Source organism: Chiroxiphia lanceolata, chromosome 13 (assembly GCF_009829145.1).
Source record: "Chiroxiphia lanceolata isolate bChiLan1 chromosome 13, bChiLan1.pri, whole genome shotgun sequence".
In the NCBI taxonomy this organism is placed as follows: Eukaryota; Metazoa; Chordata; class Aves; order Passeriformes; family Pipridae; genus Chiroxiphia; species Chiroxiphia lanceolata.
The window spans coordinates 8,706,858-8,731,171 of record NC_045649.1 but is presented as its reverse complement, the minus strand read 5'-3'; the positions used below and the strand labels follow the sequence as shown (position 1 = coordinate 8,731,171).

Here is a 24,314-nt window from a genome sequence, read left to right as displayed (position 1 = left end):
CAACGTATGGAGACTCTCTAACAGAAAAAACTACAACTTTCACAGAACTGCATGAAGTATCCAAAATGAGTAAAACTGATACTAACAAACCCAACTAGTCTTAGAACCAAAGAAAAAGCTTATTTAATTCCTCTTAATTTCCCCTACTCATTGATCCACACCACACATTTCTTCCTGGAAAGGGCTGTCAGCCCTCGCACAGGCTGCCCAGGGCAATGTTGTGGAGTCCCCATCCCCAGAAGTGTTCAAAACCACGTGGATGTGGCACCTGGGGACACGGTTAGTGATGAACACGGTGGTGGTGCTGGGCTGACGGTTGGACTTGATTGTCTTAAAGGTCTTTTCCAACCTTAACAATTCCATGATTTACACTCAGGTGCAAGCAGGGAAGCATGGGAGAACCCCAGACAGGAGCAGTCTCACACTCCTCCACCCACACCTGCAGCAGGAGGTGTTGCAGTGTCCTGCCTAGCTCCCCGAGCTCCAGAAATGGATTCTCTCACCAATTCCCAAGAAACCAGCTCCAGCAGGAATCCTGCTTTCCTGGTCTCAGCACAAGAGCACAGGCTCAGCAAATGTTACAGAAGGCACAACATGAGGAGCATTGGAGCATTTCTTCCCATGGCCGAGCCAGTTTAGCAGTTCTACCTCATCTGCTCCCATCTCAATTTAACCCCAGTGCTCCAGACCCCCTTTCCTGTCGTGACGCCACTCCTTGTGCAGCTGCACAGTAACTAGACCAGGAAGCAGAACAATGTGAGAAAATCCGATCAAAAGTACAATATCCCCATTCTAGATCAGCTTCCCAGTCCCATTCATCTCCCAACCACAAACAACAATTGTGCTGGCACGATTCAGAGCACAGTCCATGGGTGAGAACAGACGGCGGGGAAAGGGGCTGTTCAGGCAGCTCTGCCGCTGGAATATTCAAATTACACCGTGGAAAGATGTGAATTCACAATCCTCCCCCCACCCCCAGCACCACAATCATCTTGCAGCAACACATTCCAGAGTTTTGTTTCTAAAGCCAACAAAAGAGTAAGATTCCAAGGAGAAAAGGACATTCATGAGGCTGACACAAAATTTAAGGAACTTCGGTCAAATCCATCTCAGTTGACTTAAGTCAGAATGTCCCAGGGGCAGCTGAAAGAGCAGCAAGTGGTGGATGTATGAATCCATCCCTCATGGAACACTCAGCACAGTCCACCACGGCACCTTCTACCAGCTATAAAGAAGATAAAAATTGCTAAAAAAAGAAGCCAAGTCTGATTTCTATTCTTAAAGCCTGCTAATACTAGTTTGAAAGTTCAAAACTAACTATTTTTATAGGGCATCTTTTCCATCCCTCTTTGATAATTCAGTCACTGTCTTTGACCAATGTTATCCCTGGGATCACGGGAAGAAAAAAGTTCTGGCAGAAAAAAAGAAACTCACCAAATCCCACGTGTTGTATCCCAATTCCCAGCACCCACAAGTGGATTACAGTCAGTTCACATTTAAGCATGAAGAAAAATTGAGTTTTGGTTATATGACATTTTTAGGGCAAAAGAGCTATTTATCAGAATACTAACATTCTTCTTGTTGCTTCCAAATTCCAGGAAGTCTCACAGTTTTACAGTCACTCAGCTGTGGAAAGTAAAATCAGAGGAGATAAATAAAAACTTCTGATGGTACTTGCTGCAGTGCAAAAATGTCATTTCATTACTACACACACATTATTGTGTAATTCAAAATGAATGTATTAGCTAAATTAATCCCACGTTTAATCAGATTTGGTACCTGACATCTGATGAGATGCTTTAATTACAGGTTTTCACCTCTGCCTGTTTCCAATGAAGAGCCAACTTCGCTCTATTTGAATGTTGCAGATGATACCCAAACACAGGAGAACCAGCCTCGAGGTTTTAGGTTTTATGCTCCAGTGATTTTTCTACTACATTACTAATCTGTATGCACATTTGGGTTGGTTTATTCCAAAAAGGACAGTGTGTTATGTAAAGATGGGAAAGAAACATGCTACAGCCCAAATATTTTCTGCATGAGGTGGTGCATACTTTTTTGTGTCTCTGTTAACTTCTTATCAGGAAAATGCCAGCCTTCTGCAATCGTTACAAAGCATTTTTTAATTGATTATACATTATTTAATATTGATTATACATTAAAGGTTGGGTTTAATCCTTCATACAAGTCAGTTCCTCGGGAGCTATGGGATGAGTTCCAGCAACAGGCCTTGGAATCCACACTTCCCTTTTCTTTCATTTTTAACAGCTATAACCAATATATAAAACATTTATAAATCCTATTCCAGAGGCCTGCAAGTAAAGAACAGCTTCACCATCATTTTAAGCCAATATAAGCTGCTGAAAGAACCAGTCCCACCCTTCCCCACGGCCAGTTGCCACACGTCCCTTCCTTGAGTCAGCACAAGCCATTCATGAAGACCCACGGCAAACCCAGTTAAAAATCAGCATTTCTCCTCCCCTTCTCCCTTGGGAAGGAATAAGGGAGAAGCTGAGTTAATTTTAACACGATCAGCTCCCTAGTCCAGCTCACTGTTGGTGAGCGTCAGTGTTGGCGTGAGCGGAGCCACAAGGAAAGGACGGGGGACACAACAGTTTGAACTGTGCACGTGGGAATTCATTCTGCCTGGAACTGCTCCTGGAACATCCACGAGGGCAAAAACTGCAAGATGAAGTATTTAGATACCCAAAATATTCCCTTTCTCGAGCTACGCACAAATGAAATGACTCAATGAGTTAGCAGATCAGAGTTCAAATTAAGGACTCACATCGCCGTTTCACCTGGGGTATGGGAGCTTTTAGAGTTTTGCTTCATGCTTTTTAACGAATATGAAAACAAAAATCTTAACTGAGATAGTCATGGAAGCCAAAACTTTAACACATGGCACAGGGACAGGCTGATGACGTAAGTCAGTCTGCCCAGAGAACGGGACAAAATATATCATAAAAAACCTGCACTACAAAAAACTCCATTCACTGCCTTTCCAAATGTAACCTTGCTTTTTTTAATCAGTGCATGCAGACTCTGCCACTTTAACTACAATAAACTGAAGTTCCTATGTCAGAAACCCCTGTAAACTCCCCAGACCACCCCAACCTCAGCCTCTCTCATCATCTCTGCGCTCCCAAAACACCCCAGGACCGTCCCTGATGACTCTCAGGGCTCCTATCGCCAACCACAACCAACCCCAGGGCACAGGAATGCGATCCAGAGGAAAAGGCACTGGCCCCAGTTCAACCTGGGGCTGGACTCACCCCCCGGGCGCCTGCACTGCTAAAAGCAGAGCAGTTATGAGAAACTACTCGCTCTAACACACCCTCATCATAAATGCATAGTTGTGGTTCTCTCGCTGTGTTCAGACCTTTCCCTTTATCTCATCAGTTGTACTCGTACCCTGAGCCAGAGCACTTGTCCACAGGGTGAGTTTATCCATATCTATCTAGGAAGAAAAAAGACCCACTGAAATGTGTTCTGATCAGTCAGAGAACCACCAACACCTTTTCCTTGATCCAGCTGAAATCATACCAATATACCTCACGATCGCTTCATTATCCATTCTCAAAAAGTGTAATCATTAGCTCTAAAGTTTAAAGTGCTTTTCAACTTATCACCTCCCTGATCTTTTATTATGACAAAATACAAAAAGCAAACCTTGCTTTAACCTCTTTGTAACCATTCTCTGATTTATACACTGCTGTCAGGGCTGCTTGCTTGGATCAAGCAGCTCAGTTCAGCCACAACATCCTTCCCTTGACCTCCTCCACCTCTGAACCCACAGCCACGCACCGGAAAAAAAGTACACACTTGATTAATCAGTTTGAGACCTCTTCCTACCTGAAGCATTCAACTATTCCATTAAATACAAAAAAAACCCAAGAATTCACAGTAAGATTGGGCAGTTCAAAATTTCTGCTCAATTCATAAGTCCTTGAAGAAATTTTGTGGCTTACATAGAATGTTTTTATTTTCAGTGTGCTCCAAATTAACAGTGTGCACTTCCCAAATTTCCTGTAGGATAACTTTGATGGGGTTTATCACCTGTATTTTTAATTGAACTAACTTGTTTCAAAATACTTCTCCTATTACCCTCACTAGGATTTAAACCAACTGCAATACATCGTGCTGGGTAACTGGAAAACCTTGAACCCCTCTAGTAACATCCTAAAGAAAACTTACAAGGTATTGGCGATACCAATTAAACAGTGAGATGACTCTGAGCAGTTTGAGAGCTTCCAAGATATGCTTTGATTCATTGAAGTCTTTCTTTCTTTTACCTTCACCTCTAACAACACACAACTCAGAGCTAATGACCACACTACAGCTAGTTCCAAAGATCCTAAAAAAGTTTCATTTTCCTCGTAACAACACTAAACTGGTTTAAACTTTCACTTTAGGGTAATAAGGGACTTTCAATTTCTTCAGTTGTAGAGGTCCAAAATTGCTTCCCCCACCAGCTGTACTGTGGGCAGATGTGTTCAAGACACTATTATTAAACTACTAGTAGACACTACGAGTACCACAAACCACTAGTAGTGACTTTCAGGTCTTTTAAATAGTAGAAAATGAGTTAAAAACTCGCGTGGTATATAACCCTTGTCCTGATGTACTCATCCGTTTCTCGTGCACTTGTCAGAGTTCAAATTCGGATATTATAAAAGCAGGTGTTAATTTAAATTACCCTTAAGGGCCCTCCAACCCCTCCGGGTCTGACTCCCCACAGCCGATGCCGCTTTACCTCCTGCTCCCCAGTGCCCGGGCATAACTCGCGGAGATGCTCCGAGCCCCCGGTACCGTCACCCCGCGCCCTCCCCATGCCGGGCTCTGTGCCTGGTTTTACCCCAACCCTGGGAGTTCCACCCCAAACCTCCGAGCTCCCCTGTTCCACCGAGCCCCGTTCCCGGCAGACTTAAACGAGCGGCTTGGGAGGGCCCGGCCGGCGCTCTCCGTTAGCCGCCGCTCCAGGCCGGAGGGTCCCCATCCCGTGGGCCGGGGCAGCGCCGGGGGGGGCCCGGGCGGGACCCCGAGGCCGAGCCCCCCGCCGCCGGCCCCGCGGCTGGAACCTGTCCGGACACATTCTTGCGGCAGCCGCGGCCGGGCCAGGAATGCGGCCGGGGGAGCCGGGGGAGCCGGGGCGGCTCCGCGCGGCCCCGGGGCCCCTCCGGCCGCGCATCCCGGGACGGGGGCGGCGGGCGGGCGATGCCCCGCGGGGCCCGGGGCGGCCCGGGGCGCGGGCCCGGCGGGAGCGGCGGTACCGGCGCGGGCCCCCCCGCGATCACTCACCCTTGGAGTAGAGCGACTTGGGGGACTCGAGGTCGAGGTCGGCGCTGAGCAGAGAAATGAAGTCCGAGGGCATCGCAGCTCCGCGGCCCGGCGGGGGCGAGGGGGCGGCGGGAGGAGGGGGGGCCGGGCCGGGGGGGCGCGGCTGCCTCCGCCGCGGTGCGGTGCGGTGCGGAGCGGAGCCGACAGGCGGGCGGGGGGCGGCGGGGCCGCGCTCGGAGGGCTGCGCTCGGGGCCCGGGCGGGAGGTCGGGCCGGGGCGGCGGGAGCGGGCGGCGCGCGCGGGGCCGGTGTGAGCGGAGCGCGCCCGACGCCGCTCCGAGCCCGCTGCGCATGCGCGGGGCACGGGAGGGGCCGGCGGGGGAACGGCAGCGGCGCGGCCGCTTCGCGCGTGCGCGGGGGGAGGGCGGGGAGCGGGGGGAGCGGCGGGGGCGGAACGGCTGCGCGTGCGCAATGGTGGGGGGGAGAGTCTGGAATGGGGAGGGGGAACTGATCGTCTGGGGAGAACCCCGAGGTGAGGGGAGTCCTCGGGGGAGCCCTTTGGCATCAGGGGAAGCGGGACGGCCTTTCACGGGGAGCCCCCAGGGGAGCCCCCTTGATGGTCCATCCTGGGAGACCTCCAGGATGAGGGAAGTTCGTCCCAGGAGCCCTCCGCGGTGAGAGGAGCTGGGGTGGTCCCTGAGGGGAACCCTCGGCAATGGGGGGAGTGAGGATGGTCCCCCAGGGAGACCCCGTGGTGAGGGAGCCGGGATGGACCCACAGGGGAGCCGTCGGCAGTGAGAGGAGCCGGGATGGGGATCCCGCGGTGAGGGGAGCAGAGATGGCCCCTCAGGGGAGCCCCCAGGGTCACGGAGGCCCCCGGGGGGAGGGCGGCAGCACCGGTTGCCCCCAACTCTGGTGGCCAGGGCTGTGCCAGAACCGGCTGGCCCGGGGCTGGGGTTTGACAGCCCTCCGCGGGTCAGGGCCGACTCCGTCCCCCTTCAAGGCTCTGCCATGGAAACCCACGCGGCAGAGCTGTCACCACATCCACTGGTGAACATTGTCCAAAATAACGGGCTATTTCCAAATAAACAACATGGAAACGCCAAAGGAGTGTCAGTAGTGTGTTGTCATTGACACAGACATGGCAAATGCCTTAAGAAATGAGTGTCCCCGATGTGGGGAATGGGGAGGACACAAGCACTGAGAAGTTCTCGTGAGTGGGTTTGAGAGCCCCTTTCCCTGACAAGGTGTAAGAAGGGGGAGGAGGTAAGGAAAGGTGTCCAATTACTTTTCCAAAGTGTCCAAAATCTGCTTTGGAAGTGGGGAAGGGATGAGGAAGCAAGAGGGGTTGTGTGTGAGTGGATGGAGGTGCCAGGAGAGTGCTTAAGCTGTGAAAAATGGAGGAGGAAGGAGCTGTGAACAGCTGCCGCATGCCTCTGGTGCCGCACAGGCTCCGGTTTCCCTGTGGCACCAAAAGGTTGGCTCCTGTCCTTCCCACTGCCAGCTCCTGTGCCAGTCCACTCTCAGATTCCGGCAAAATCTCCCTCCAAAACCACTTGGCAGCTTCCATAAACTCGCTGTAGCCCAAAAGCCAGTGACCAGCCCTCAAGCCCCGTGCCCTGGCAGCCGGTTGGATACCATGGGACCAACACCCCGGTGCCTTCACCAGGTGCCTGTTCACACTGCCGTGCTTTGACACTTCTGTGCTGGTTCCTGGAGCTTCATCCCACCGTGCTCCTGTGACACCACCGTGCTCGTTCCTGTGTTTCCCACCTGCAGGGTGCCTGGACAGTGCCCGTGGGGTCAGGGGGGGAGGCGTGCGGTGTTCCTGGTTCCACAGCCCTGGCAGAGCGGGGGCAGCTGTATGGCATGTGGTCAGTGGCATTTGAAGTCAGTTTCTCTTTCATCCCAGATGAGCTGCTTTAATCCCGGAGCTGTCCTGGCTTTTCCTCTCCTCCACTTGACTTCACCCGTGGTGAGAGGCCATGGAGTGCGAGCACATCGTCAGATTTCAGCCTTGTCCGTCAGCCAGTGCACCCGGAGAGCACCTGCCCAAGGTAAGCCACGGAGCTCTCCAGGACCCTTCTCTGGGCAGTGACAACTGGGATGTAGCCAACCTGTTCCACGGGAACACTCGTTATGGCACACCCAGTTCTGCTGCTGTTATGGGGAGTTCAGCAATGCTCACCCTTACACTGTTCACTTGCTTCAAGCCAGGCATGAGTGTCATCCCAAGTTAAAAATCCTCCAAAGGGGTTTGCTGTGATCACTGCGTCCCTCAGCAAAACGTCCAGGGATGGGGCAGCCACAGCTTCTCTGGGCAACATGTGCCAGGGCCTCACCACCCTCACAGGGAAGGATTTCTTCCCAATATCCCATCTAACCCTGCCCTCTGGCAGTGGGAAGCCACTGCCCTTGTCCAAAGTCTCTCTCCAGCTCTTTGTGGAGCAGTCATACTCGGGATAGCTGCAGGGAAAGGCTTCCCCCTTTGGCAATCTCCTGCCTCCCAGCTCCTGGAGGGAAGGGGGATTCACCTGTGCCATGCAGGGATAGCCCGGCCCAGCAAGGGAAGAATGTCTGTCCTGTGAGAGAAGAGAGAGCTACTCTTACACCAGCACTACAAACCCAAACCATTTGGGAAGCATCCAGGGAAAACTACGCAAGACTGTGCTATATTCACCTCCTGTCTGAGTGATGAGGGAGACAGAGGCTCACAGAGAAGGTGCCACCAACAGATGGGCTGTGGGGGGGAAGGAAAACAGATCTTAGCCCTGAAAGGGGAGTGATGAGACATAGAGCAATCAGGGATGGAGCAGGTGCCTTAGAGGAGGAGGAGCACGGGAATTCATGGCTGTGAATGGCACAGCAGCACCAGCTCCATGACTGCTGCTGGAGGGTGTTTGGCTGTGAAGAGCTTTGCAGAGTCCCAGGAAGGGCAGAGCTGGGAGAGCAAAAATGACAACACAGAATGGGAGTAAAAGTGGAGGAAAAAAAATAGAGTCCTGGTGCTCTGTGGAGTGATGCAGGAGCAGCCTGGCTGTGCAATCCTGCCTGCGCTCACCCAGCCTGGGGTGAACTTTCAAAGCACAGCTCTGATAACAGCTGGAAAGGAGGGAGGCTGGGGGTAACATGGAAAGGGGATAGGTCCGGGTGTTCCCAGCACTGAGAGAGGGAGGCAATGGGCAAAGGCCAAATTTGAAGAAAGAATCAATAATCTGGTTTAGGGGAGAAGAGGGCAGTCCTGGACAATTAGAATTTTAATGACTAAATACAACTAGTCCAAGGATCAGCACAGAGCAGTGGAACTGGGGGGAATAACCACACAGAGACAGGACAGCAAGGCACAGATACAATGTTTTCTGGGATCCAGTCAGAGCCATAAACTCCTCATGTGAGGCCCAGCATGCGGAAAAGCCGTGGGAGCAGCAGCAGTGGTTCTGTGTCATTGATCACAAAGTTTCTCTCCCTGCAGGATCAGCCGTAGAGCAGCACATGTGAGGGGGAAGGAGCCTAAACCAGGATCGTGGGGACAAATTAGCAGGTGCCTGTGGAATATTGCTCACTCCGTCTGCGATTCCGGAGCCTACGTAGGTGTTTTATTTTCCAATGGTGTTAGAAAGACTGTCAGAAAATAATTAGGCTCTGTCAACAGTTCCCCTATTCCAAGATTACGACTTCCTGACTCATTAGAGCTGCCGAGGTTGGCAGGAAACTTGTTTTATAGTAATTTCTGTTGGCGGTGCCCCTGGAGAAGAGACAACAGGGTGCGTGTGACACCGGCGTGTGACACCAGCGTGTGACACCGGGGTGTGACACCAGCATTGGCCTCGGCTTCACCTCATGATGGAGCTGCTGGGGCCATCAGGTTGCCCAGGGTAGTTACTGCTGGCAAGAGACACCATCCCTCCCCCTCCATCCTCATGCTGGGGAGAGGGAACAGGACACCTGATGCTGGACAAGGTCCAGCTGTAGGACCAGGAGCTGGTGCACGGGACTTGCCCATGTCATGAATATTTTCCTGGTTCGTGAGGGTTTTAAAAATAAAGGGGACACATAAATCCCATCAAAGAAAGGGGTCTTCCCATTCAATCCCGGGGAAAAAGCCCCTGCAGCATCCCTGGCTGAGAGTGGCAGCTGTGATATGCAAACATGAGTTGGCTGTGCCAGGACTCTTCTGGGGCCTGTTGCCCCCTAATTTTACCATCTCTGTCCCAGACACCCTGCAAATCCTCCTCAGTGCTCAGAGAAGTGACCCTGCACTCGGTACTGACCCTGCAGAACTTGGAGGCAGATTTAAAAAGAGTTCCGAAATCTTCTGTTTATTTCTGTGAATTTTGGATCCAATTCCTCTAAATCAAAGATAAATAAAGTTTACAGTGAGACAGTACTTGCCAAGAACACAATTTCCAACCCTCCTCCTCAAAATCTCTACTTCCCACTCAGTTCATGCCCTTTTCCCCTACATTTTCCCTACATTTCAGCTGAAATCCAGGACCACAGCAGACGGTTCCCACTGACTTTTCCATGCCCTTTTCCCGTGTCAGCACCTTGCTGATCTCCTGCTCCTTCCTGGGATGCTCTGACCAGGTACCATTTTCCTGAAGCTGCAGCAGCTACTGTGACATCCATAATTAGGCAAGAGCCAGATTCTGCTGACAGTCACAGAAGCAGTATGTTACATTCTTCTATAAGCAGACATGTAAATAAGAGACATATTCCATGGTCTCTATGTCATCTATCCATGGAAAACAACCTCCTACATGCTGCTCTTGCAGAGGCGTCAGCGTGGGAGTCCCCAGAGTGCTGCCAGAGTGTGGCTATGCTCTGGGGGCACAAGGTGATGGTGCCACCGTCACACACCACGTGGCTTCTTCCTGGGCAAAACCTGCACCCATGGCCACTCTGCCATTTGCTCATGGCACTTCCTAAGATTGGGATTATCAGGATTAAACAAGGAGCCCTCACAGCTGCCCTGCTGTGGTTGTTAAAACTCCCATTGTAATTACAGCATGGAATATTGTACGGAATCAGGAACTGATGTGTGGCTTGCACAGTGCTTAGCCCCAAACTGACGCTTCCCCAACACCCTGCAGGGACCACCATGTGGCTCAGCCCCACGTACTGCAGACCATTCTTGGCACAGGCTCAGCACCAACTCCTGGCAAATCCTGTGTCCGCCAGAGCCTACAAACACTGGACATCCAAGCCTTGTAACACAAGGGTTACACACAGGGCAACAGCGATGGAGAAACCAAATGTTCTGCGCCTGTTGGAAGACAGAATCCTGCACCTGGTTGTTGTACACCTTTATTGAGCACAGCAAACACAGCCCAGCACCTCTTGCTGGGCACACAATCTCCAGGTACAAGAAATGGCATTTTTGTGGGTGCTCCTGTCTCAGAACAAAGCATCACAGCCCCCAGGAACACCCTCAGACCTCCCAGCGCTCCTCCAACAAACCATGAGCCAAATTAACAGTTACATTCTGCTTTGTCAAGGCATCTGGGGTGGTGCAGAGGGGAAGAGGCCAGCACAGCTCTGCTGGTGTTATCAGGCAGCCCCACCACGCTCACATTAACCGTGGGACCTGCCTCCAGGCTCATGTTTCCAGCTCTTCACTCAACTCCTCCTCTGCAGCACCTGAAGGAAGCAAAGCACGGCCCAGCTTGGATTTCACCCCCAGAGGTTTCTGTGGGGTGGAAGCCGAGCCAGCGCCGGCATTGTGCGGGAACCTGCCAGCAAACATGGGCTGCGCGGGGTCAGCGTAAGGACAGAGCTTTGGAATTGTCTGCTTTAATCCTTAAACAAAACAAGTAAACAGGCTTTGTTAATGCCTCCGTTGTTGTCTGAGCGGTTTCACACCTGTGGGACCCTCTTTGAGCCAGCCAGAAGAATGGAATGAGGAGTGTTCACCAGGACACCAGGCTCGAACCAGCCCCCTTCCATCCCAGACAATCCACCCTGTGTCATTAATGGAGAAGTGGGAAGAATTTGATGTGGCTTCTGTAAATGCACCTCGAGCACCTTGAGGTCTTTGAGGAGCCAGCAGAGACTACTTGGGGTTCCACAAGGCAGGGGACAAGGATTCTACCAGCTCCTAGGATGCACTGGAACAAGACTGAGGGTCTCCCCCGGGCAGTTAATCCATTAAATGAAAAAGTGGCTCTATAACATATGGGATTGACAGGCAGCTTCCTCAGGAGCAGAGGGAATGATGATGGCAAGAAGTTATTTAGAGCAGCCAAAATGGAACTAAATGTAGAGAGTGCCAGGAAAACAGTATTAAAAAAAATAAAAATCAAAATCCAGGTAACAGTGATGCCTATGGTGAAAACAGACACGTTTACACCATCACACCATCCCTATTCCTCAGGCAAGCCCAAGAGTCCTGGATCCAAACCAGCTGACCGTTGTGAAGCCCTACACTGCCCTGAGTGACCCCGACTCAGCAGGGTGATGCTTTGGCCAACACATGCCTTCCAGCTTCAAAACCTTCCCCTGATACAGAACCCACTCTAAATCCCCCCCAACTTGTGTTCATGGATCATGATTTTGTGACTAACATGAGAAAGCACCTCTTCCCAGTTTGAACTGCTCAGGCTTTAACCAGTGGCCTTTGTAGGACCACTGTTCTCAAGATCAAAAAGCCTCTGATAAAGTTTGATACGATCTACTTTCCACACCCTTACAGTGCCTGATCTGTTTTAAGACCAATGTTAACCTATGGCTGTGTGACCTGGTATCTCTATCCTGTAAAATGCAGCTAATCAAAAATTCCTCGGGGATTTTCCTTGGCTCAGATTTACACTCTTCTGCCACACTCATGTCAGGAGAGAATAAACAGAAACTCAACCCCCAAAGCAGCCAGGCAGGAGCAGGGACAGCTGGAGCTGCAGGAGATATCCAAGAGCTCCTTCTTCTGGGAACTCCAGGTTTCCCTGGAAATTCCCTGTAAGGGACAAAACTGTCAGTGGGAGTGAAAAAAATCCTGTGGGAAGACAGACCTCTATGGGGACTTCTGCACCCAGTAAAACCAGGAGGGCCAAAACCCGGGATGCTGCTGCAGTGCCAGGCCCACACCCATGGAGGGAGGAGGGGACATGAGGCAGCCCCAGCAGGGCTCTCACTCCGAGTTTCCTGGCCTTCATTTTAAAAAGCAGAACATAATTCCACATCCAAGAATTTCTTCTACGTGACCTTCTGTGGAACACAGTAGTTTCATGCAAGAGAGAAGAAAACCCACAACTCACAGGAGGTTTTAACAGCAGGACCTGATGTATTGCTGCCCTTTTTGAGAGAATTCCAGATGACTAGCTGAGTTGAAGGTTTGGATTGGGAGGCAGGGTCACTGGCACAGCCCTGCAAAGGGCAGCAGGCACCAGGATACCAGTTTGTTTAGCAGATCCCAAAGCCACAGACCAATGTGCTGGAGGAGCTGGAAAGATTCCTGCCCCAGCACAGGAAGCAAACCTGCATTGTCTGTGCTGCAAGGACAACTGCACAACACATGAAATCAGGGGAAGAGGGAAATATCCTCCTCTGTCCTGAGACAAAACCAACATTATCCACAAATCCCAAATGCGTAGCTTTTCCCTTTTCATTTCAGGAGAAGAGACCAGATTTATTTGTTTCCCCCCATCTGGTGCACATTCACAGTACGTAAGAAGGATTTTTCTTTCCAGTACATGTGTCAGATCAAGACCTCAGGGAGAAAGAAGAATCTGCATTTCCAGAAGCCACATGTCAGTTCCCATTCCCAGCTCTGCCACACACAGCACAAAAGCGCCAAAACCAACGAGGATTCAATGTCAGCTGTTCACAGGATATACATTCCAAAGGGACAAGTACAAATATTACAAAATGAACAGAATCACTTTTAAAATCCATATATTTGTTTAACCGTTAAAAATAGACACATACAGAAAGAGGTGGCCAAGCAAACAATTCCCTGCTGCTCCAGTTAGTGTTGCCTGCACACACTGGGAACCTTCCCACGGAACCAAAGCTCCGGACATCTTCCCTGGCAAGGGCTGGAGAGAACTGGCAGATGATTGCTGACTGGGTGAAGGGCTGAGGCAGAGCCACAGGCCCAGGGCAGCTCTTTCACGGTGTCTGGCTTAACGAAAAGGCATTGAGAGAAAAAGGTTGTCTGGGGGTTACGTCAGAGAGCGAGAGAGAGAGAGAGAGAGAGAGAGTGCACAAGGGAGATCACACCAACATCAGGGAACACCAGGAAGTTCCTCTTTCCCTGCCACTGCAAGAGGAAAGTACGACAGGTCTGTGGGTCCTAAGGTTTAGGACAGAGTTTGGAATTAGATTGGTCCCATGGATATCAACATCACTTGACAGACTCAGAGCTAAAAGGCAGGCAGGCAGGTTAAGGGCAGCAGAACTCCGCATGTTGCACACACAGACTCTCTCTCACTCCCTCTTTTCAGGCTGTCTGAGGTCCCAGCAAGGCCAGCTCAGGAGCTTTTCCCATCCACCATGTAATAGCGATACATTAAACCTAAGACCAGCGCTCCGAAGATCGGGATGAGCCACGTCGACCAGAAACTAAGGGGAGAGAAAACGAAACAAACCAAAACATACACACCACATAAACCAGAAGAAAGCACCCAGTTAATAATTCATTCCTTATTACACACCAGGGAACCCCTGGGAGCTATATCCCACAGGGTGACACCCCAGCCATGGCCAGAGGCTGACCAGGTCCCACTGTTCCTGTGCACAGGCTCTGCAGCCCCCGCGAGAGGCCCAGGCGTGGCCTTGTGCCTTGGAAAACAGCAGCTGGATGGCTCAAGTTTCTAGCTTGGCACATACAGAGAGCAATTTGGGCTTTTTGTTGTTGGTTTGGGTTTTATTTTCCTTAAATAAGTCAGGCTGTAATTTGTGTTGTACAAACAGTGGAGCTGACTCAAGGATGGCTGTGCCACAATAAATCTGCCTCGCTCTGACACCAGGGGCCAAGGGCTCACCCTCAGCACCCTCCTGAGCAAAACCTTCTGCATCAGCTGCAAAAGACCTGTGCTGGTTTTAAGGATTTTCAACTCAATGGGTCTGGTCACAGTAAAATCCTCCAAAAAACCACACATCACTGTGTTGTGTCACCCCAGGGCTCACAGCGACCACCCAAATAACCCCTGTGGTTACAGGAATGCCACAGCCCTGCAACACCAACACATGGGGCAGAGAATTCCAAACTCCAGGATGCTGGTTCTGCCCAGCATGGAACAGGGGACACATCCCACAAGGGAGCTGCACCCCCGGCAGCTGTTCCTTTGGCAACTTATTGTGGAGTATCTGCTTGCCAGAAGGACACTACAGTACATCCCCAGGGATTTTTCCTGCTTCTTGGAGTTAATATGCAGTTCTACAAACAGAGTCTCAACCCCTCCAATTCTTACTCTTTTTTTTGAGGAGATACTATACCTTGTTTGGCCTGAGGATGTCATACTTGGATTCTGGAGGAAGAAAGAGGGAGTTAGCAGGGAAAAAAAGAAACATTAAACATGTGCTAAAAAGACAAGCCTGAACATGAGCTTACAAATACAGAGGAAAAATAACCCTGCCCTCCCAAACGCCCTTTGTCACCAGTGTGGATGTTTTTGGGGATGTTTGCTGTTGTCTTCATCTCCACGTTCTTTCCATCAATCCAACTCCTCTCATTCAGTCACCAGCTCCACACTGGAGATTCCACCCCTCCCAAAACAAGGTCTTGCTCATTACATCACAGTTTTGGGGGATTTTTGTGCTTCTCCCCTATTGATTTGTACATTACTGATTCTATTTCTTGCTGCCATTTTTAAATTACACTGGGACCTGCTTTTAAAGCAGATTTTGCCTGCTGGAGAGCTCTCAGCTGTGCATAATGTGCTACACTTACTTCTCAGAAGTGAAAAATACTTGAAAAAAACATTTAACTCAGATCTAAGGGAGCTACTGGGATCATCACTGACCTCTCTGCACAATTCTGGTGTGTGATTCTGTTTATGAATTGGAGTTGAACCAAACAATCAATTTTAAGGTGAATATGTGCACGATCACACAGCCCCATGTTATAACTAAGCATTTACGCAGCCGGAGTTATTCTTGATTTCCCTGCTGACAGTTCCCTTCTGGATTCCTGCTGCTCTGCAAGTGGCCCTGCTTGGAGCAACATCTCCTGAAAGCCTCGCTGAAGGCAGAGCCGAGCCCTGTCCAGGCCTCCCAGCCCAGGCAGCTGTGAGGCACATGTTTACCTCCCAGCTGGGATTCTATTTATTGCCTTTTCCCTCTCCCCATCCCTTCCAAAGGCAGTTTTGCAATGCTGTGCCCTGTTCTAATCCAGGAGTACCTGAGTGTTAAGCAACACCACTGATCCCCGGGGCAGTTAACAGAGAATTCCTGTTTGCCAGCCGTGCCTGGCTCCTGGCTTGAAGGGAACAACAAGAGAACCAACAGTTTCGTGGTTGCAAGAAATGCAAAAAATGGTCTGTGGCTCAAGGTGTGGAAACAACAGCGCTGCTGCCAGAAGAGAAAGGGCACAAAAACCCACTTCCAATTTCACACTGAGGTGCCCGCTGAGCTTCAGAACAAAAACAAAGGTAGGATTTGCTTGGGAGATTTAGTCATGACTGTAGTTTGTGTAAACATAAAGCCACAGGCTCCACAGGGAAAAAAAAGGGGTAAAAAAACCCACCAAAAGGCATGTGACACTAAATTAAAGCAGAAAACTGAAACACTGAGAGCTTACCTTGGAACCTTCGTTTTTACGATCCTGCTGTCAGGGGGAAAAAAGAAGATAAAGATAAGCCCGGACTTCAAGGGGAAGCTGCAGTCTTTATGAAGGAATTGTTCTGTACACAGTCCTTAGCACCAGGTAATTGCCTGGGCTCAGTTTTCAAAGGAGGCCGTCCTTCAGTACCCAAAGGCAGGCAGGAAGGAGGTGTTTGTGCCCCCGAGATCTCTCACCTTCCTGAGCTCAGAATTACAAGGCAAAGGGGAGTTGTGGTCCCACCGGCTATGGAGGGAACCCATGAGATCAGCTGAAGTGCCCCTGATTTAACTGAAGTGAGAAATCTGTTCTGAATGGTGGAAGGGAAAGACTAATTTAGTTTTATTTCCCCAAAAGAAATTCTAGACTGACTAAATCCCTTACCTACTGACTTATTTCCCTAGAGTCACCCCTAACACCAGCTGGGCCTTACCGGGTGCACCTCCCCGATGTAGTACTGCTTGAGCATTTCCCTGGCATCCGTGGAATGCCCCACATCTTCAAAGCTCTCTGTGGCATCTCTGCCAGCCTGTTCCAGCAACACCTCTTCTCCACCTGGATGCTGGAAGAGAAGACTCCAGATGAGCCAAGGGCTGGATGCAGAAAGGCACCGAGAGTGTCAGCAGCCTTCCTCCCAGCCTGTTCTGTTCATCACGGACGCTGCAAACCAACACCATCAATAAAATCTGCCAAAGATTTAACTGTCCCAATGCCTCCTCAGGAATTCAGACACCAGCGGAGGAAAGGATATTCTATTTCTTCGGGTCCTACAAAAATGACAGTGTTTGGCTGACGGCCTCTCTCTGCACACAGCTGAGCAATGAGGAATACAGAGCAGAGAGGAGAAATCACAACTCTGGTGCAGCCCCAAAAATAATGAACTTGATCCAGTGTGCAACCACCCAATGACATGGGGAGAGGAAATAATGAAGTATCACGAAAATTATACTGTTTGACATCATACACTGGTTTCAGAGATCCAGGGTTACATCAAATCCACAGAGAGCTCCCCAGAGACACTCCACTGTGTGCGTGGCAGCTGGTCACGGCTGACTCTCAGACCAAGCAGGACAAACTGACACAAACCTGGGTGCACTTCTGTTTCCTGTGACGGGTTGGGCTTTCCTCTAGCGCTGTCAATGCCACAGTTCCAGGAACAGCCTGGCAATGGGGAGCACTAACCATAGACTCAGCAAAGGGACAATCTCTTTACAGCCTGAGTGTGAACAAACAGTTCTGTGCGAGCTACCAGCTAATCCAGTTACACCAATACAGGGGTCACACGTCCCAGGGCACACACAGGGACTAACCCAGTTTTCCAGAGTATCAGGGAACAAGCCCTGAACTGGAGAAGAGATGTTGGACTATTTTTCAGATCAAAGGACCAACACACCTGTTTCCCTCTGTAACATTCCTTCTCCTTCCCACAGACACAGAGCAGTTGCCATTGCACCTCTTCCTCCAGCTCGTCTGGTTTTGCTCCCAGAAGTATGGATATTCCCACCTGGCTATCCCACCTCATACCAAACACAGCGTGGACACAAACCAGCCCCGCTGTTTACTCTGGGGAGCTGCTGGAGCCAATCCTGCCATCGTCATATCAGAGTTCTTCATTCGGAATAAATCACTGCCCAGGTATGTCACAGAACCAACGTGGAGCCTTCTCAGGAGCCACAAAGGGCAAAGTCTGCAGTGGGGGGACACAATTTATTAGCAGGCACACATCAGGTGCCCTTAGCTGGGAAATCAAATGAGGCTCCACGGCTCGTTCCCTGTGCCTGCCTGCAGCTCTTCCTGCCATTTCTCCCACACCAACCCTCCGTCTCGCTTGATCCCAGAGGAGTCAGATCAGGACTGCTGGATGTTGTCTGTGCACAGTGCTCAGAACAACTGTCCAATTTCCACCTAAGATCCACAGAAACCAAGGGATGAAAAGCTGCTCATTCATTTAAGCCTTTCAGGAGAACCCCTTAGGGATGCCTCACCAGAAATCTCGTCTTTCAGATGGGAAAATATCAAAACTGAATTTTAAGCAGACAACCTTCCTTTCTCAATCATCCACTCTAAAAGGGCAGATAAAGCCCTGCAGGAACAGAGAACATGAAGTAGATCTTGGCTTTCAGTAACATCCAGTCTACGTACAGACAAGAGACAAGAGGAAGGATAAAGTTCAAGAGAGGAGAACAGTAAAGTTCACTCCTCTTTACATCTTTGGCTCTGAAGTCTTTCTGTGCATGTGCTAAATCCACAGGTAAGAAAAACAATTATTTATTCATGCGCCTCTGTCCTTTGCTGCAGTCTCCAAGCCTGAAAGAAAAAGACCTTCAAAGCATGTTGGCATCTCCTATTTCTGAAGGCCTCCCCCCTCCAGACAGCATTGCTTCAACTACACAATTCCTACCTTGTCCTACCCCAGCAAATGTAAACCCAGACTATTTGTACAGGAAGTCATTGACTCTGCCACAAAACTTCCCAAAGCTACAGCTCTTGCAGGAAAACATGGAAACTGAGAGTGTTGCGAACTATGAAAGAAGAAAAAAAAAAAGTACTTCCAGAGGAAACAATGGCTGGAAAATGTCAGTTTCTGGAAAGAAGGAGCCAAAAGCAAACCGGGAGAGCGAGAGCACACCCCAAACTTCCTGCACAAGGAGAGAGCCTGGAGTCACCTCTCCACACACTCCAAGGCCCTGTCTGGCTGGGAACTGCTGATACAGACCTGCTGCAGACACAAATGAGCTCAGCAGCAGCACTAAGCCTCAGGGCTAATTAGATCACTGTGTCAGGTAAGACACAAGGTTGAGGGAGGATGCAGCTTTTATTCCTCATGCCCACTCTTCCTGACACTAGGATAAGCCAAGAAAAGGAAGAGTATTTATTCCTGTGCAGTAATAATGTGCCACCACCATACAAGCAAGAATCAAGGGCGAGCAGCCGCCTGGACAAATGGTATTTTTCAGCCACACATCCTTCATAGCTTGTTGAAAGGCACGGAACAGGTTTCCCAAAAAACACCTCTGCAAAGCTGGAACAAGTCAGCACGAGCAAACCCCTGGTGTTCCTCCTCCTCCCTCAGAGTCCTGGCTTTGGATACACCAGAGAACGTGGGAACAAAATGCAGAGAGACCAAGAAAGGAGTTACAGAATCATGCAATGGTTTGGGTTGGAAGGGACCTTAAAGCTCATCCCGTTGCACTCCCTGCCATGGGCAAGGACACTTTCTGCTAGACCAGGCTGCTCCAAGCCCCATCCAATGTTGGTTTCAATATTTTTTTTTCAATATTTTCAGATACAGCTGGGCCAGTAAGGGGATAAGAACCTAAAAACCTGCTGCCTCTTTGGTGTGAGAAGCCACCTGCCCCTTCCCTCCTCTCTCCATTCGTTGCAATGATAACACTCTCACCTCCAGCTCTTCCCAGCACAGAGCCCACCTGAACTGTGCCTCCCCACGTGCCTGGAGAGAGAGAACTGTGGAACTGTGTAACTCCAGGGGCAAGCTGTCAGGAGCAGAGTATTTCCTTCTCTTGAGGAACATCATACCCGAGACCAACTGACTGATCTGAGTGAGAGGCATCACAACCCAGGCTCCTTCCACTTGGAAACTGGAAATAGATTCCCGCTCACACTTATCATGGGGATCAGGAGCCGCAGCATGTGCTGAGACACACCGCTGGAGGCTGCTGTGTCTTGTGGTCTCAGAACACACAGAGGGGTTTCCTGGAGAAGCATGGATCCCCAAACTCTTCTAGTCTTGTGTAAAAATGGAGATAAACCATGTCCCCTACCATAACTGAAAGTAAGCCTACTACAGATTGTGCACAAGTTAAAAGCTCAGATTTTAATATCAGTGTGGTGAAGATGTAAGTGTGAGCACTACAGACCTCAGGGCACCTCTAAAGGCAGAGCTGCCTCCCTCCACCCCTCATTCACCCCTCACCCCCCTGAGCACCCAGCCTCTCCTTGTTTTTCTAGACCACTGCAACCAGGAGTAATAATGCATATCCTGGCAGTCCGAGTTACTCAGATTTGGGCGAAAACATATCTCCACAAGGCTCTCTCAGATTTTAAATAATCCAATTTCATTTCAGGCACTCACAGGCTCTCTGAAGTACGGGAGGTTGCATCTCTCAGAAACACGTGACATTTCAGTTGCCATCTCTGCATTTCTCAAGTGTTTATAATTCAGTAAATTGTGCTATGTGATAAATGTCTTGACTGTTATTCCTACTACACAGTAATTAAAGTGAACTGGAAGTTTAAACTGGTCTACACTTCCAGCAGCACACAGATTTAGGGTTGGCTGACCTGCTGGACTTAAGCTTGCAAGAATCACAAAGCAAATTTTGATCCTTTAGCTGTGAGGCTTCTTCAGGATTGCACAATCCCCCCAGATAATGCACCAGTGGGCTCAGCAATCCTGGTCAAATAATCCGTGAGCAAAGGCCAGGACAGGCACCCATCAGACACTGCTGCAGTGAGCCCACAGGGCCGAGGGGACACGTGACACCAACACCGAGCGCTGCGGTGACACCGCACAGAGCTCTACAGCAGCAGCTCATCACAGAGCTGTAACTCCCAAACGACACAAACACTCCTGGTCCCCATCAGCTGCACGTTGTTCCCAGCACTCCAGTGGGTAACAGATATAAAGAGGATTTTTGCCAATAAATTAGGCCTTGATCTGCGTTTGCAGTTCCCCTGTGCCAGTGAGGGGTGTGCACAGCCCAGCGTTGTGTCAGCCACGCTGGCACAGCAACAGTGCCCTTATTCTTCTCCCTTTCCCCTGTCCAAGTAGGTCCTTTCATGTCAGAAGAACACAAATGGGGTAAAGGGCCTGGAAAGGGTCAAAGTGAAATATCATCTCAAGGTGAAACACCATCTCGAGGTAACACTCAGGGCACTCCTAAACCTGGTTTGCTGTGGGGGCTTAAGTGTTTTTCTGGGCCCATTTAAATTCCCGGGGTGTCCCAGGGAGCAGGTCCCAGGCTCCATTTTACACAGAGAACACTGAGGTGAAGACTGTGACCTCCTTGCAGAGTCCATGCCCTGAATCACAGCACAGAGCCCATTGTAAGACAAGATATGCAGCTCCTTCAACTGCTGTCTTGACCTCCAGCTCGTGCTGGCTCTTCCTAAACCCTAAACCAGCATTTTGAAGTGAATTGCTTTTCCACATGTTTGCCAGGTCTTCCCCTGAATTTATTTAACCGTCGTGCATCCACAACCCCCTCCCACCAAACTGTCCTGCTTCCACCTGGCACATCCTATCCCACCAAACTGCCATGCCTGGAGAAAAGAAGGCTCAGGGGGGACCTTCTCACTCTTTTCAACTCCCTGACAGGAGGGTGGAGCCAGGTGGGGGTCGGGCTCTGCTCCCAGGGAACAAGGAACAGGGCAAGGGGAAATGGCCTCAAGCTGTGCCAGGGGAGGTTCAGGTTGGACATCAGGAGGAATTTCTTCAAGGGGGCTGCCCAGGGAGGTGGTGGAGTCCCCATCCCTGGAGGTGTCCAAGGAACAACTGGATGTGGCACTCAGTGCTCCGGGTGACAAGGTGGGTGGGGATCAGGCACAGGTTGGACTCGATGGCCTTGGAAGTCTTTTCCAACCTCAGTGATTCTGTGATTCTGGATCCAAAGAACAAACGAGATTGTGTCCAACTTTATAAATAAATACTGAGAGCTGCACAGCAAGGCACAGACTCCAGCTGCCAGGTGATCCCTCCCTCCTGCCTCCTGCACCTCCACCCCTCAGGAGGCAGCTCTGTCACCACACGCTGTGACTCCACCACAGACAGGCTTCAACCACACATACCCAGAGGGAAATCAAGAGTTTAATCTAGACCAGCAGAACCAACAAGCTGGAACATGTGCATTTCAATGAAGTGTCTTCAGCTCAACCTTTGTACATTGCCCTGCAGATGCCACAAAGCGTTTGCTGTTACTTTAAGCTATGATAAAAACCCTTTGAAATTTTGCTACCGTTTCTTTCCACTCTATTTCCAACTCCCAGCACTCAGGATACCACTCTCAACCATCTCAAAACCAGAAGTCAACAGCATCAAAAATATTAGGAAAATATTCTTTAGGAATATTAAGATAATATTAGGAAAAAAGTCTTCCCTATGAGGGTGATGAGACCCTGTGACAGGTTGCTCAGAGAAGCTGTGGCTGCCCCATCCCTGGAAGTGTCCAAGGCCAGGTTGGACAGGGCTTGGAGCACCCTGGGATAGTGGAAAGTGTCCGTGCCTGTGGGGGTGGGACCAGACGCGCTTTGAGGTCCCTCCCAACTCAAACCAGTCTGGGATTCTGTGATCAAGTCTACAACAAATTTTTGTTCCTCCATCCAAAGGAACTGGAGATTTGGCAGAGGCTGCATTTATTCCAAATCCCTGGTGCGTGGTCCCCTCTGGGCAGTTGCTGCTGCATCACCATCCCCTTCTCCTTCCAGTTCTGGGGTGTTCCTACAGACTCCACACCTAAACCACTGGTGTGCCCCGATCCTGTTCACCCCACAAGACGTGGAGTGGCTGGAGGGGGGGGCTGCATCTCCCCATGACCTGCTCCGACAGATTTCCTGAGAAACCCGGAATTGCCTCAGAGGAGCAGCAGCACAACGCCAGCCCCCGGCCGGGCTCGGCCGCCGTGGCCCGCCCTCACCCCCGTGCCCGTGGGGGCTTGTGGCCCGTCCTGGGGCAGCGCAGGGACCCCACAGCCGGGGCCGGGCGCTGCCTCGGGGACACCGGAACCCCCCGGGCGGGGCCCCCTTCCCTTGCACCCCCAGCCCGGGAACTCAGCCCCCCCTCCCTCACCCCCCGCAGCCCCAGCCCGCCCCCTTCCCTCTCGGCCCCCCTTGTCCCCCCCGCTCCTCTCAGCCCCTCAGTCCCCCGAGGGGCCGGGAACCCCCCCGCCCCGCGCGGGGCCTCACCTCCTCCAGGAACCGGGTGACATCGTAGACGCGCCCATGGATCACCAGCCAGGCCTCGCGGCTGGAGCTGCGCTTCCCCACCTCCTCCAGGGTGAACACGGGCCCGGGCCCGTCCCCTCCCGCCGCCGCGACCTCCCCGCGCCGCCCGCCCTCCATGCTGCCCGACGGCCCTGCGCGGAACGCCCCACCTGGCCCGCGCCGGCCGCCGTAGCGATGGCGGCTGCCCGCACAGCTCCGGCCGCGCCCGGCGGCCAATGGGGAGCGAACGCTATGGGGGCGCTGCCGGCGCAGCCAATGGGAGCGCGCGACGGCGGGCGCACGCCAATGGGGAGCGGCCGCGGCGAAGGGCGGGAAGCGCCGCGCGAGCCGCGCCTCAGACGACGGGAGCGGCCACGGCGCTCCTGGACGGGACACTAAGCCCCGGCTCCCCGGTACCGGCTCCGAGCCGCCCTGCTGCTCCCGTGCCGCCGGAGAGCGCGGTGCCGTCAGCAGCCCGCCCGCAGCGGTGCCTGCGGTCCGCCCCAGCCTCTGGTAACTCCCCCCTTCCGGCCTGGGGCGGGTGGAGGGAGCTCGGGATCCCTTGGGAAGCCTCTGATCCTGCCGGGGGCCGCCCGAGCCGCAGCTCCCTCCCGCAGCCGATCCTCGGAGTGTCGCCGGGGCGGGGAGGCCGGTGCGGCTCTGCCCAAGAATCAGTTTAAGCCACCTGCAGCAGGTGCGGGGACACAGGCAGCGGCTGTTTGATCAGTGTATGTGATGTGTGCTGGCAGGAATTACCTGCCAGGGTCCCCTGGCAGAGCTGTAGCTCTCCTCTGATAGGGTTCGGATTCCCGTGGGAACAGCTTTTCCACTGCTCCTTTTGTTTTGGTTCTTCCTGTGTGTATATAAAACAGATGTCATCTCACGGGTCTTTAAACTGAGCCAGTGGAGGAGTAGCACATCTACAGCTCCTGATTTTTACCAGTTTCTAAAGCAAAGTTCACATGGAGGTCTGATGTGAAGTGCTGAACAATTCTCCCTCCAGCCACTTTGAACAGGCTCAGGGACCCGAGTAACTTGTGAGCCTGGTGGTTTTCCTTTATGAACTGGCATTTGTGGAATTTATTTCCTTGCCCTTGCAGCACAGGTACAAGGCTGGGCAGTGGGTGTTTGTTTAACAACTGCTGAGGAGGCAAAAATGCTGAGTTGTCAGTGCTAAAATCTGACCAGCACTGGCTAAAATTAAAGGTGTGTGCAGGGAGAGTCTGATGGGCTCCCTGCTGGGCAGGCTGCTAAAATCCCTCTGGATTTTAAAGGGAGCTCAAGTGAAGTGCCTGTACCTGCTGCCACTGAGCTGGGATCTCTGTGGGAATGAGACATCC

At 51.5% G+C, this 24,314-nt stretch overlaps 2 protein-coding genes across 8 annotated transcripts in view; both read right to left on the bottom strand.

Moving 5' to 3' along the window:
• Positions 1 to 5,482, bottom strand: part of NFAT5 (nuclear factor of activated T cells 5) — a 58,106-nt gene extending 52,624 nt beyond the window's left edge. For 5 of the 6 annotated variants that reach the window (XM_032700941.1, XM_032700945.1, XM_032700943.1 and 2 more), the window contains exon 1: positions 5,302 to 5,482. In XM_032700941.1, coding sequence (XP_032556832.1) covers positions 5,302 to 5,374 — 73 coding nt within the window. In that variant the 5' untranslated portion in view covers positions 5,375 to 5,482. The remainder of the gene's footprint in view (positions 1 to 5,301) is intronic. The other variant, XM_032700946.1, reaches the window with a different exon arrangement.
• A 5,088-nt stretch (positions 5,483 to 10,570) lies between these two features.
• Positions 10,571 to 23,170, bottom strand: LOC116793457 (cytochrome b5). 2 transcript variants are annotated; one of them, XM_032701333.1, is made up of 5 exons: positions 22,957 to 23,170; positions 16,469 to 16,597; positions 16,015 to 16,041; positions 14,712 to 14,743; positions 10,571 to 13,835 (listed from the first exon to the last, which is right to left on the bottom strand). In XM_032701333.1, the coding sequence occupies exons 1-5, from the start codon at positions 23,110 to 23,112 to the stop codon at positions 13,745 to 13,747; spliced, it is 435 nt and encodes a 144-aa protein (XP_032557224.1). In that variant the 5' UTR covers positions 23,113 to 23,170; the 3' UTR covers positions 10,571 to 13,744. The 2 variants fall into 2 exon arrangements, with proteins under 2 accessions (XP_032557224.1, XP_032557225.1); XM_032701334.1 differs by having other exon boundaries at positions 16,015 to 16,038; positions 22,957 to 23,122.
• Positions 23,171 to 24,314: the final 1,144 nt, after the last annotated feature.

What these genes read in the sequence shown, in the direction of transcription:
- LOC116793457 (XM_032701333.1), bottom strand. Translation starts at nt 23,112, where the DNA reads ATGGAGGGCGGGCGGCGCGGGGAGGTCGCGGCGGCGGGAGGGGACGGG. An exon ending in ACATCGGGGAGGTGCACCCG is followed by an intron (nt 16,042 to 16,468) that starts GTAAGGCCCAGC and finishes TCCCCCTGACAG; the next exon opens with CAGGATCGTAAAAACGAAGG. An exon ending in ACATCCTCAGGCCAAACAAG is followed by an intron (nt 13,836 to 14,711) that starts GTATAGTATCTC and finishes CTCTCCCCTTAG; the next exon opens with TTTCTGGTCGACGTGGCTCA.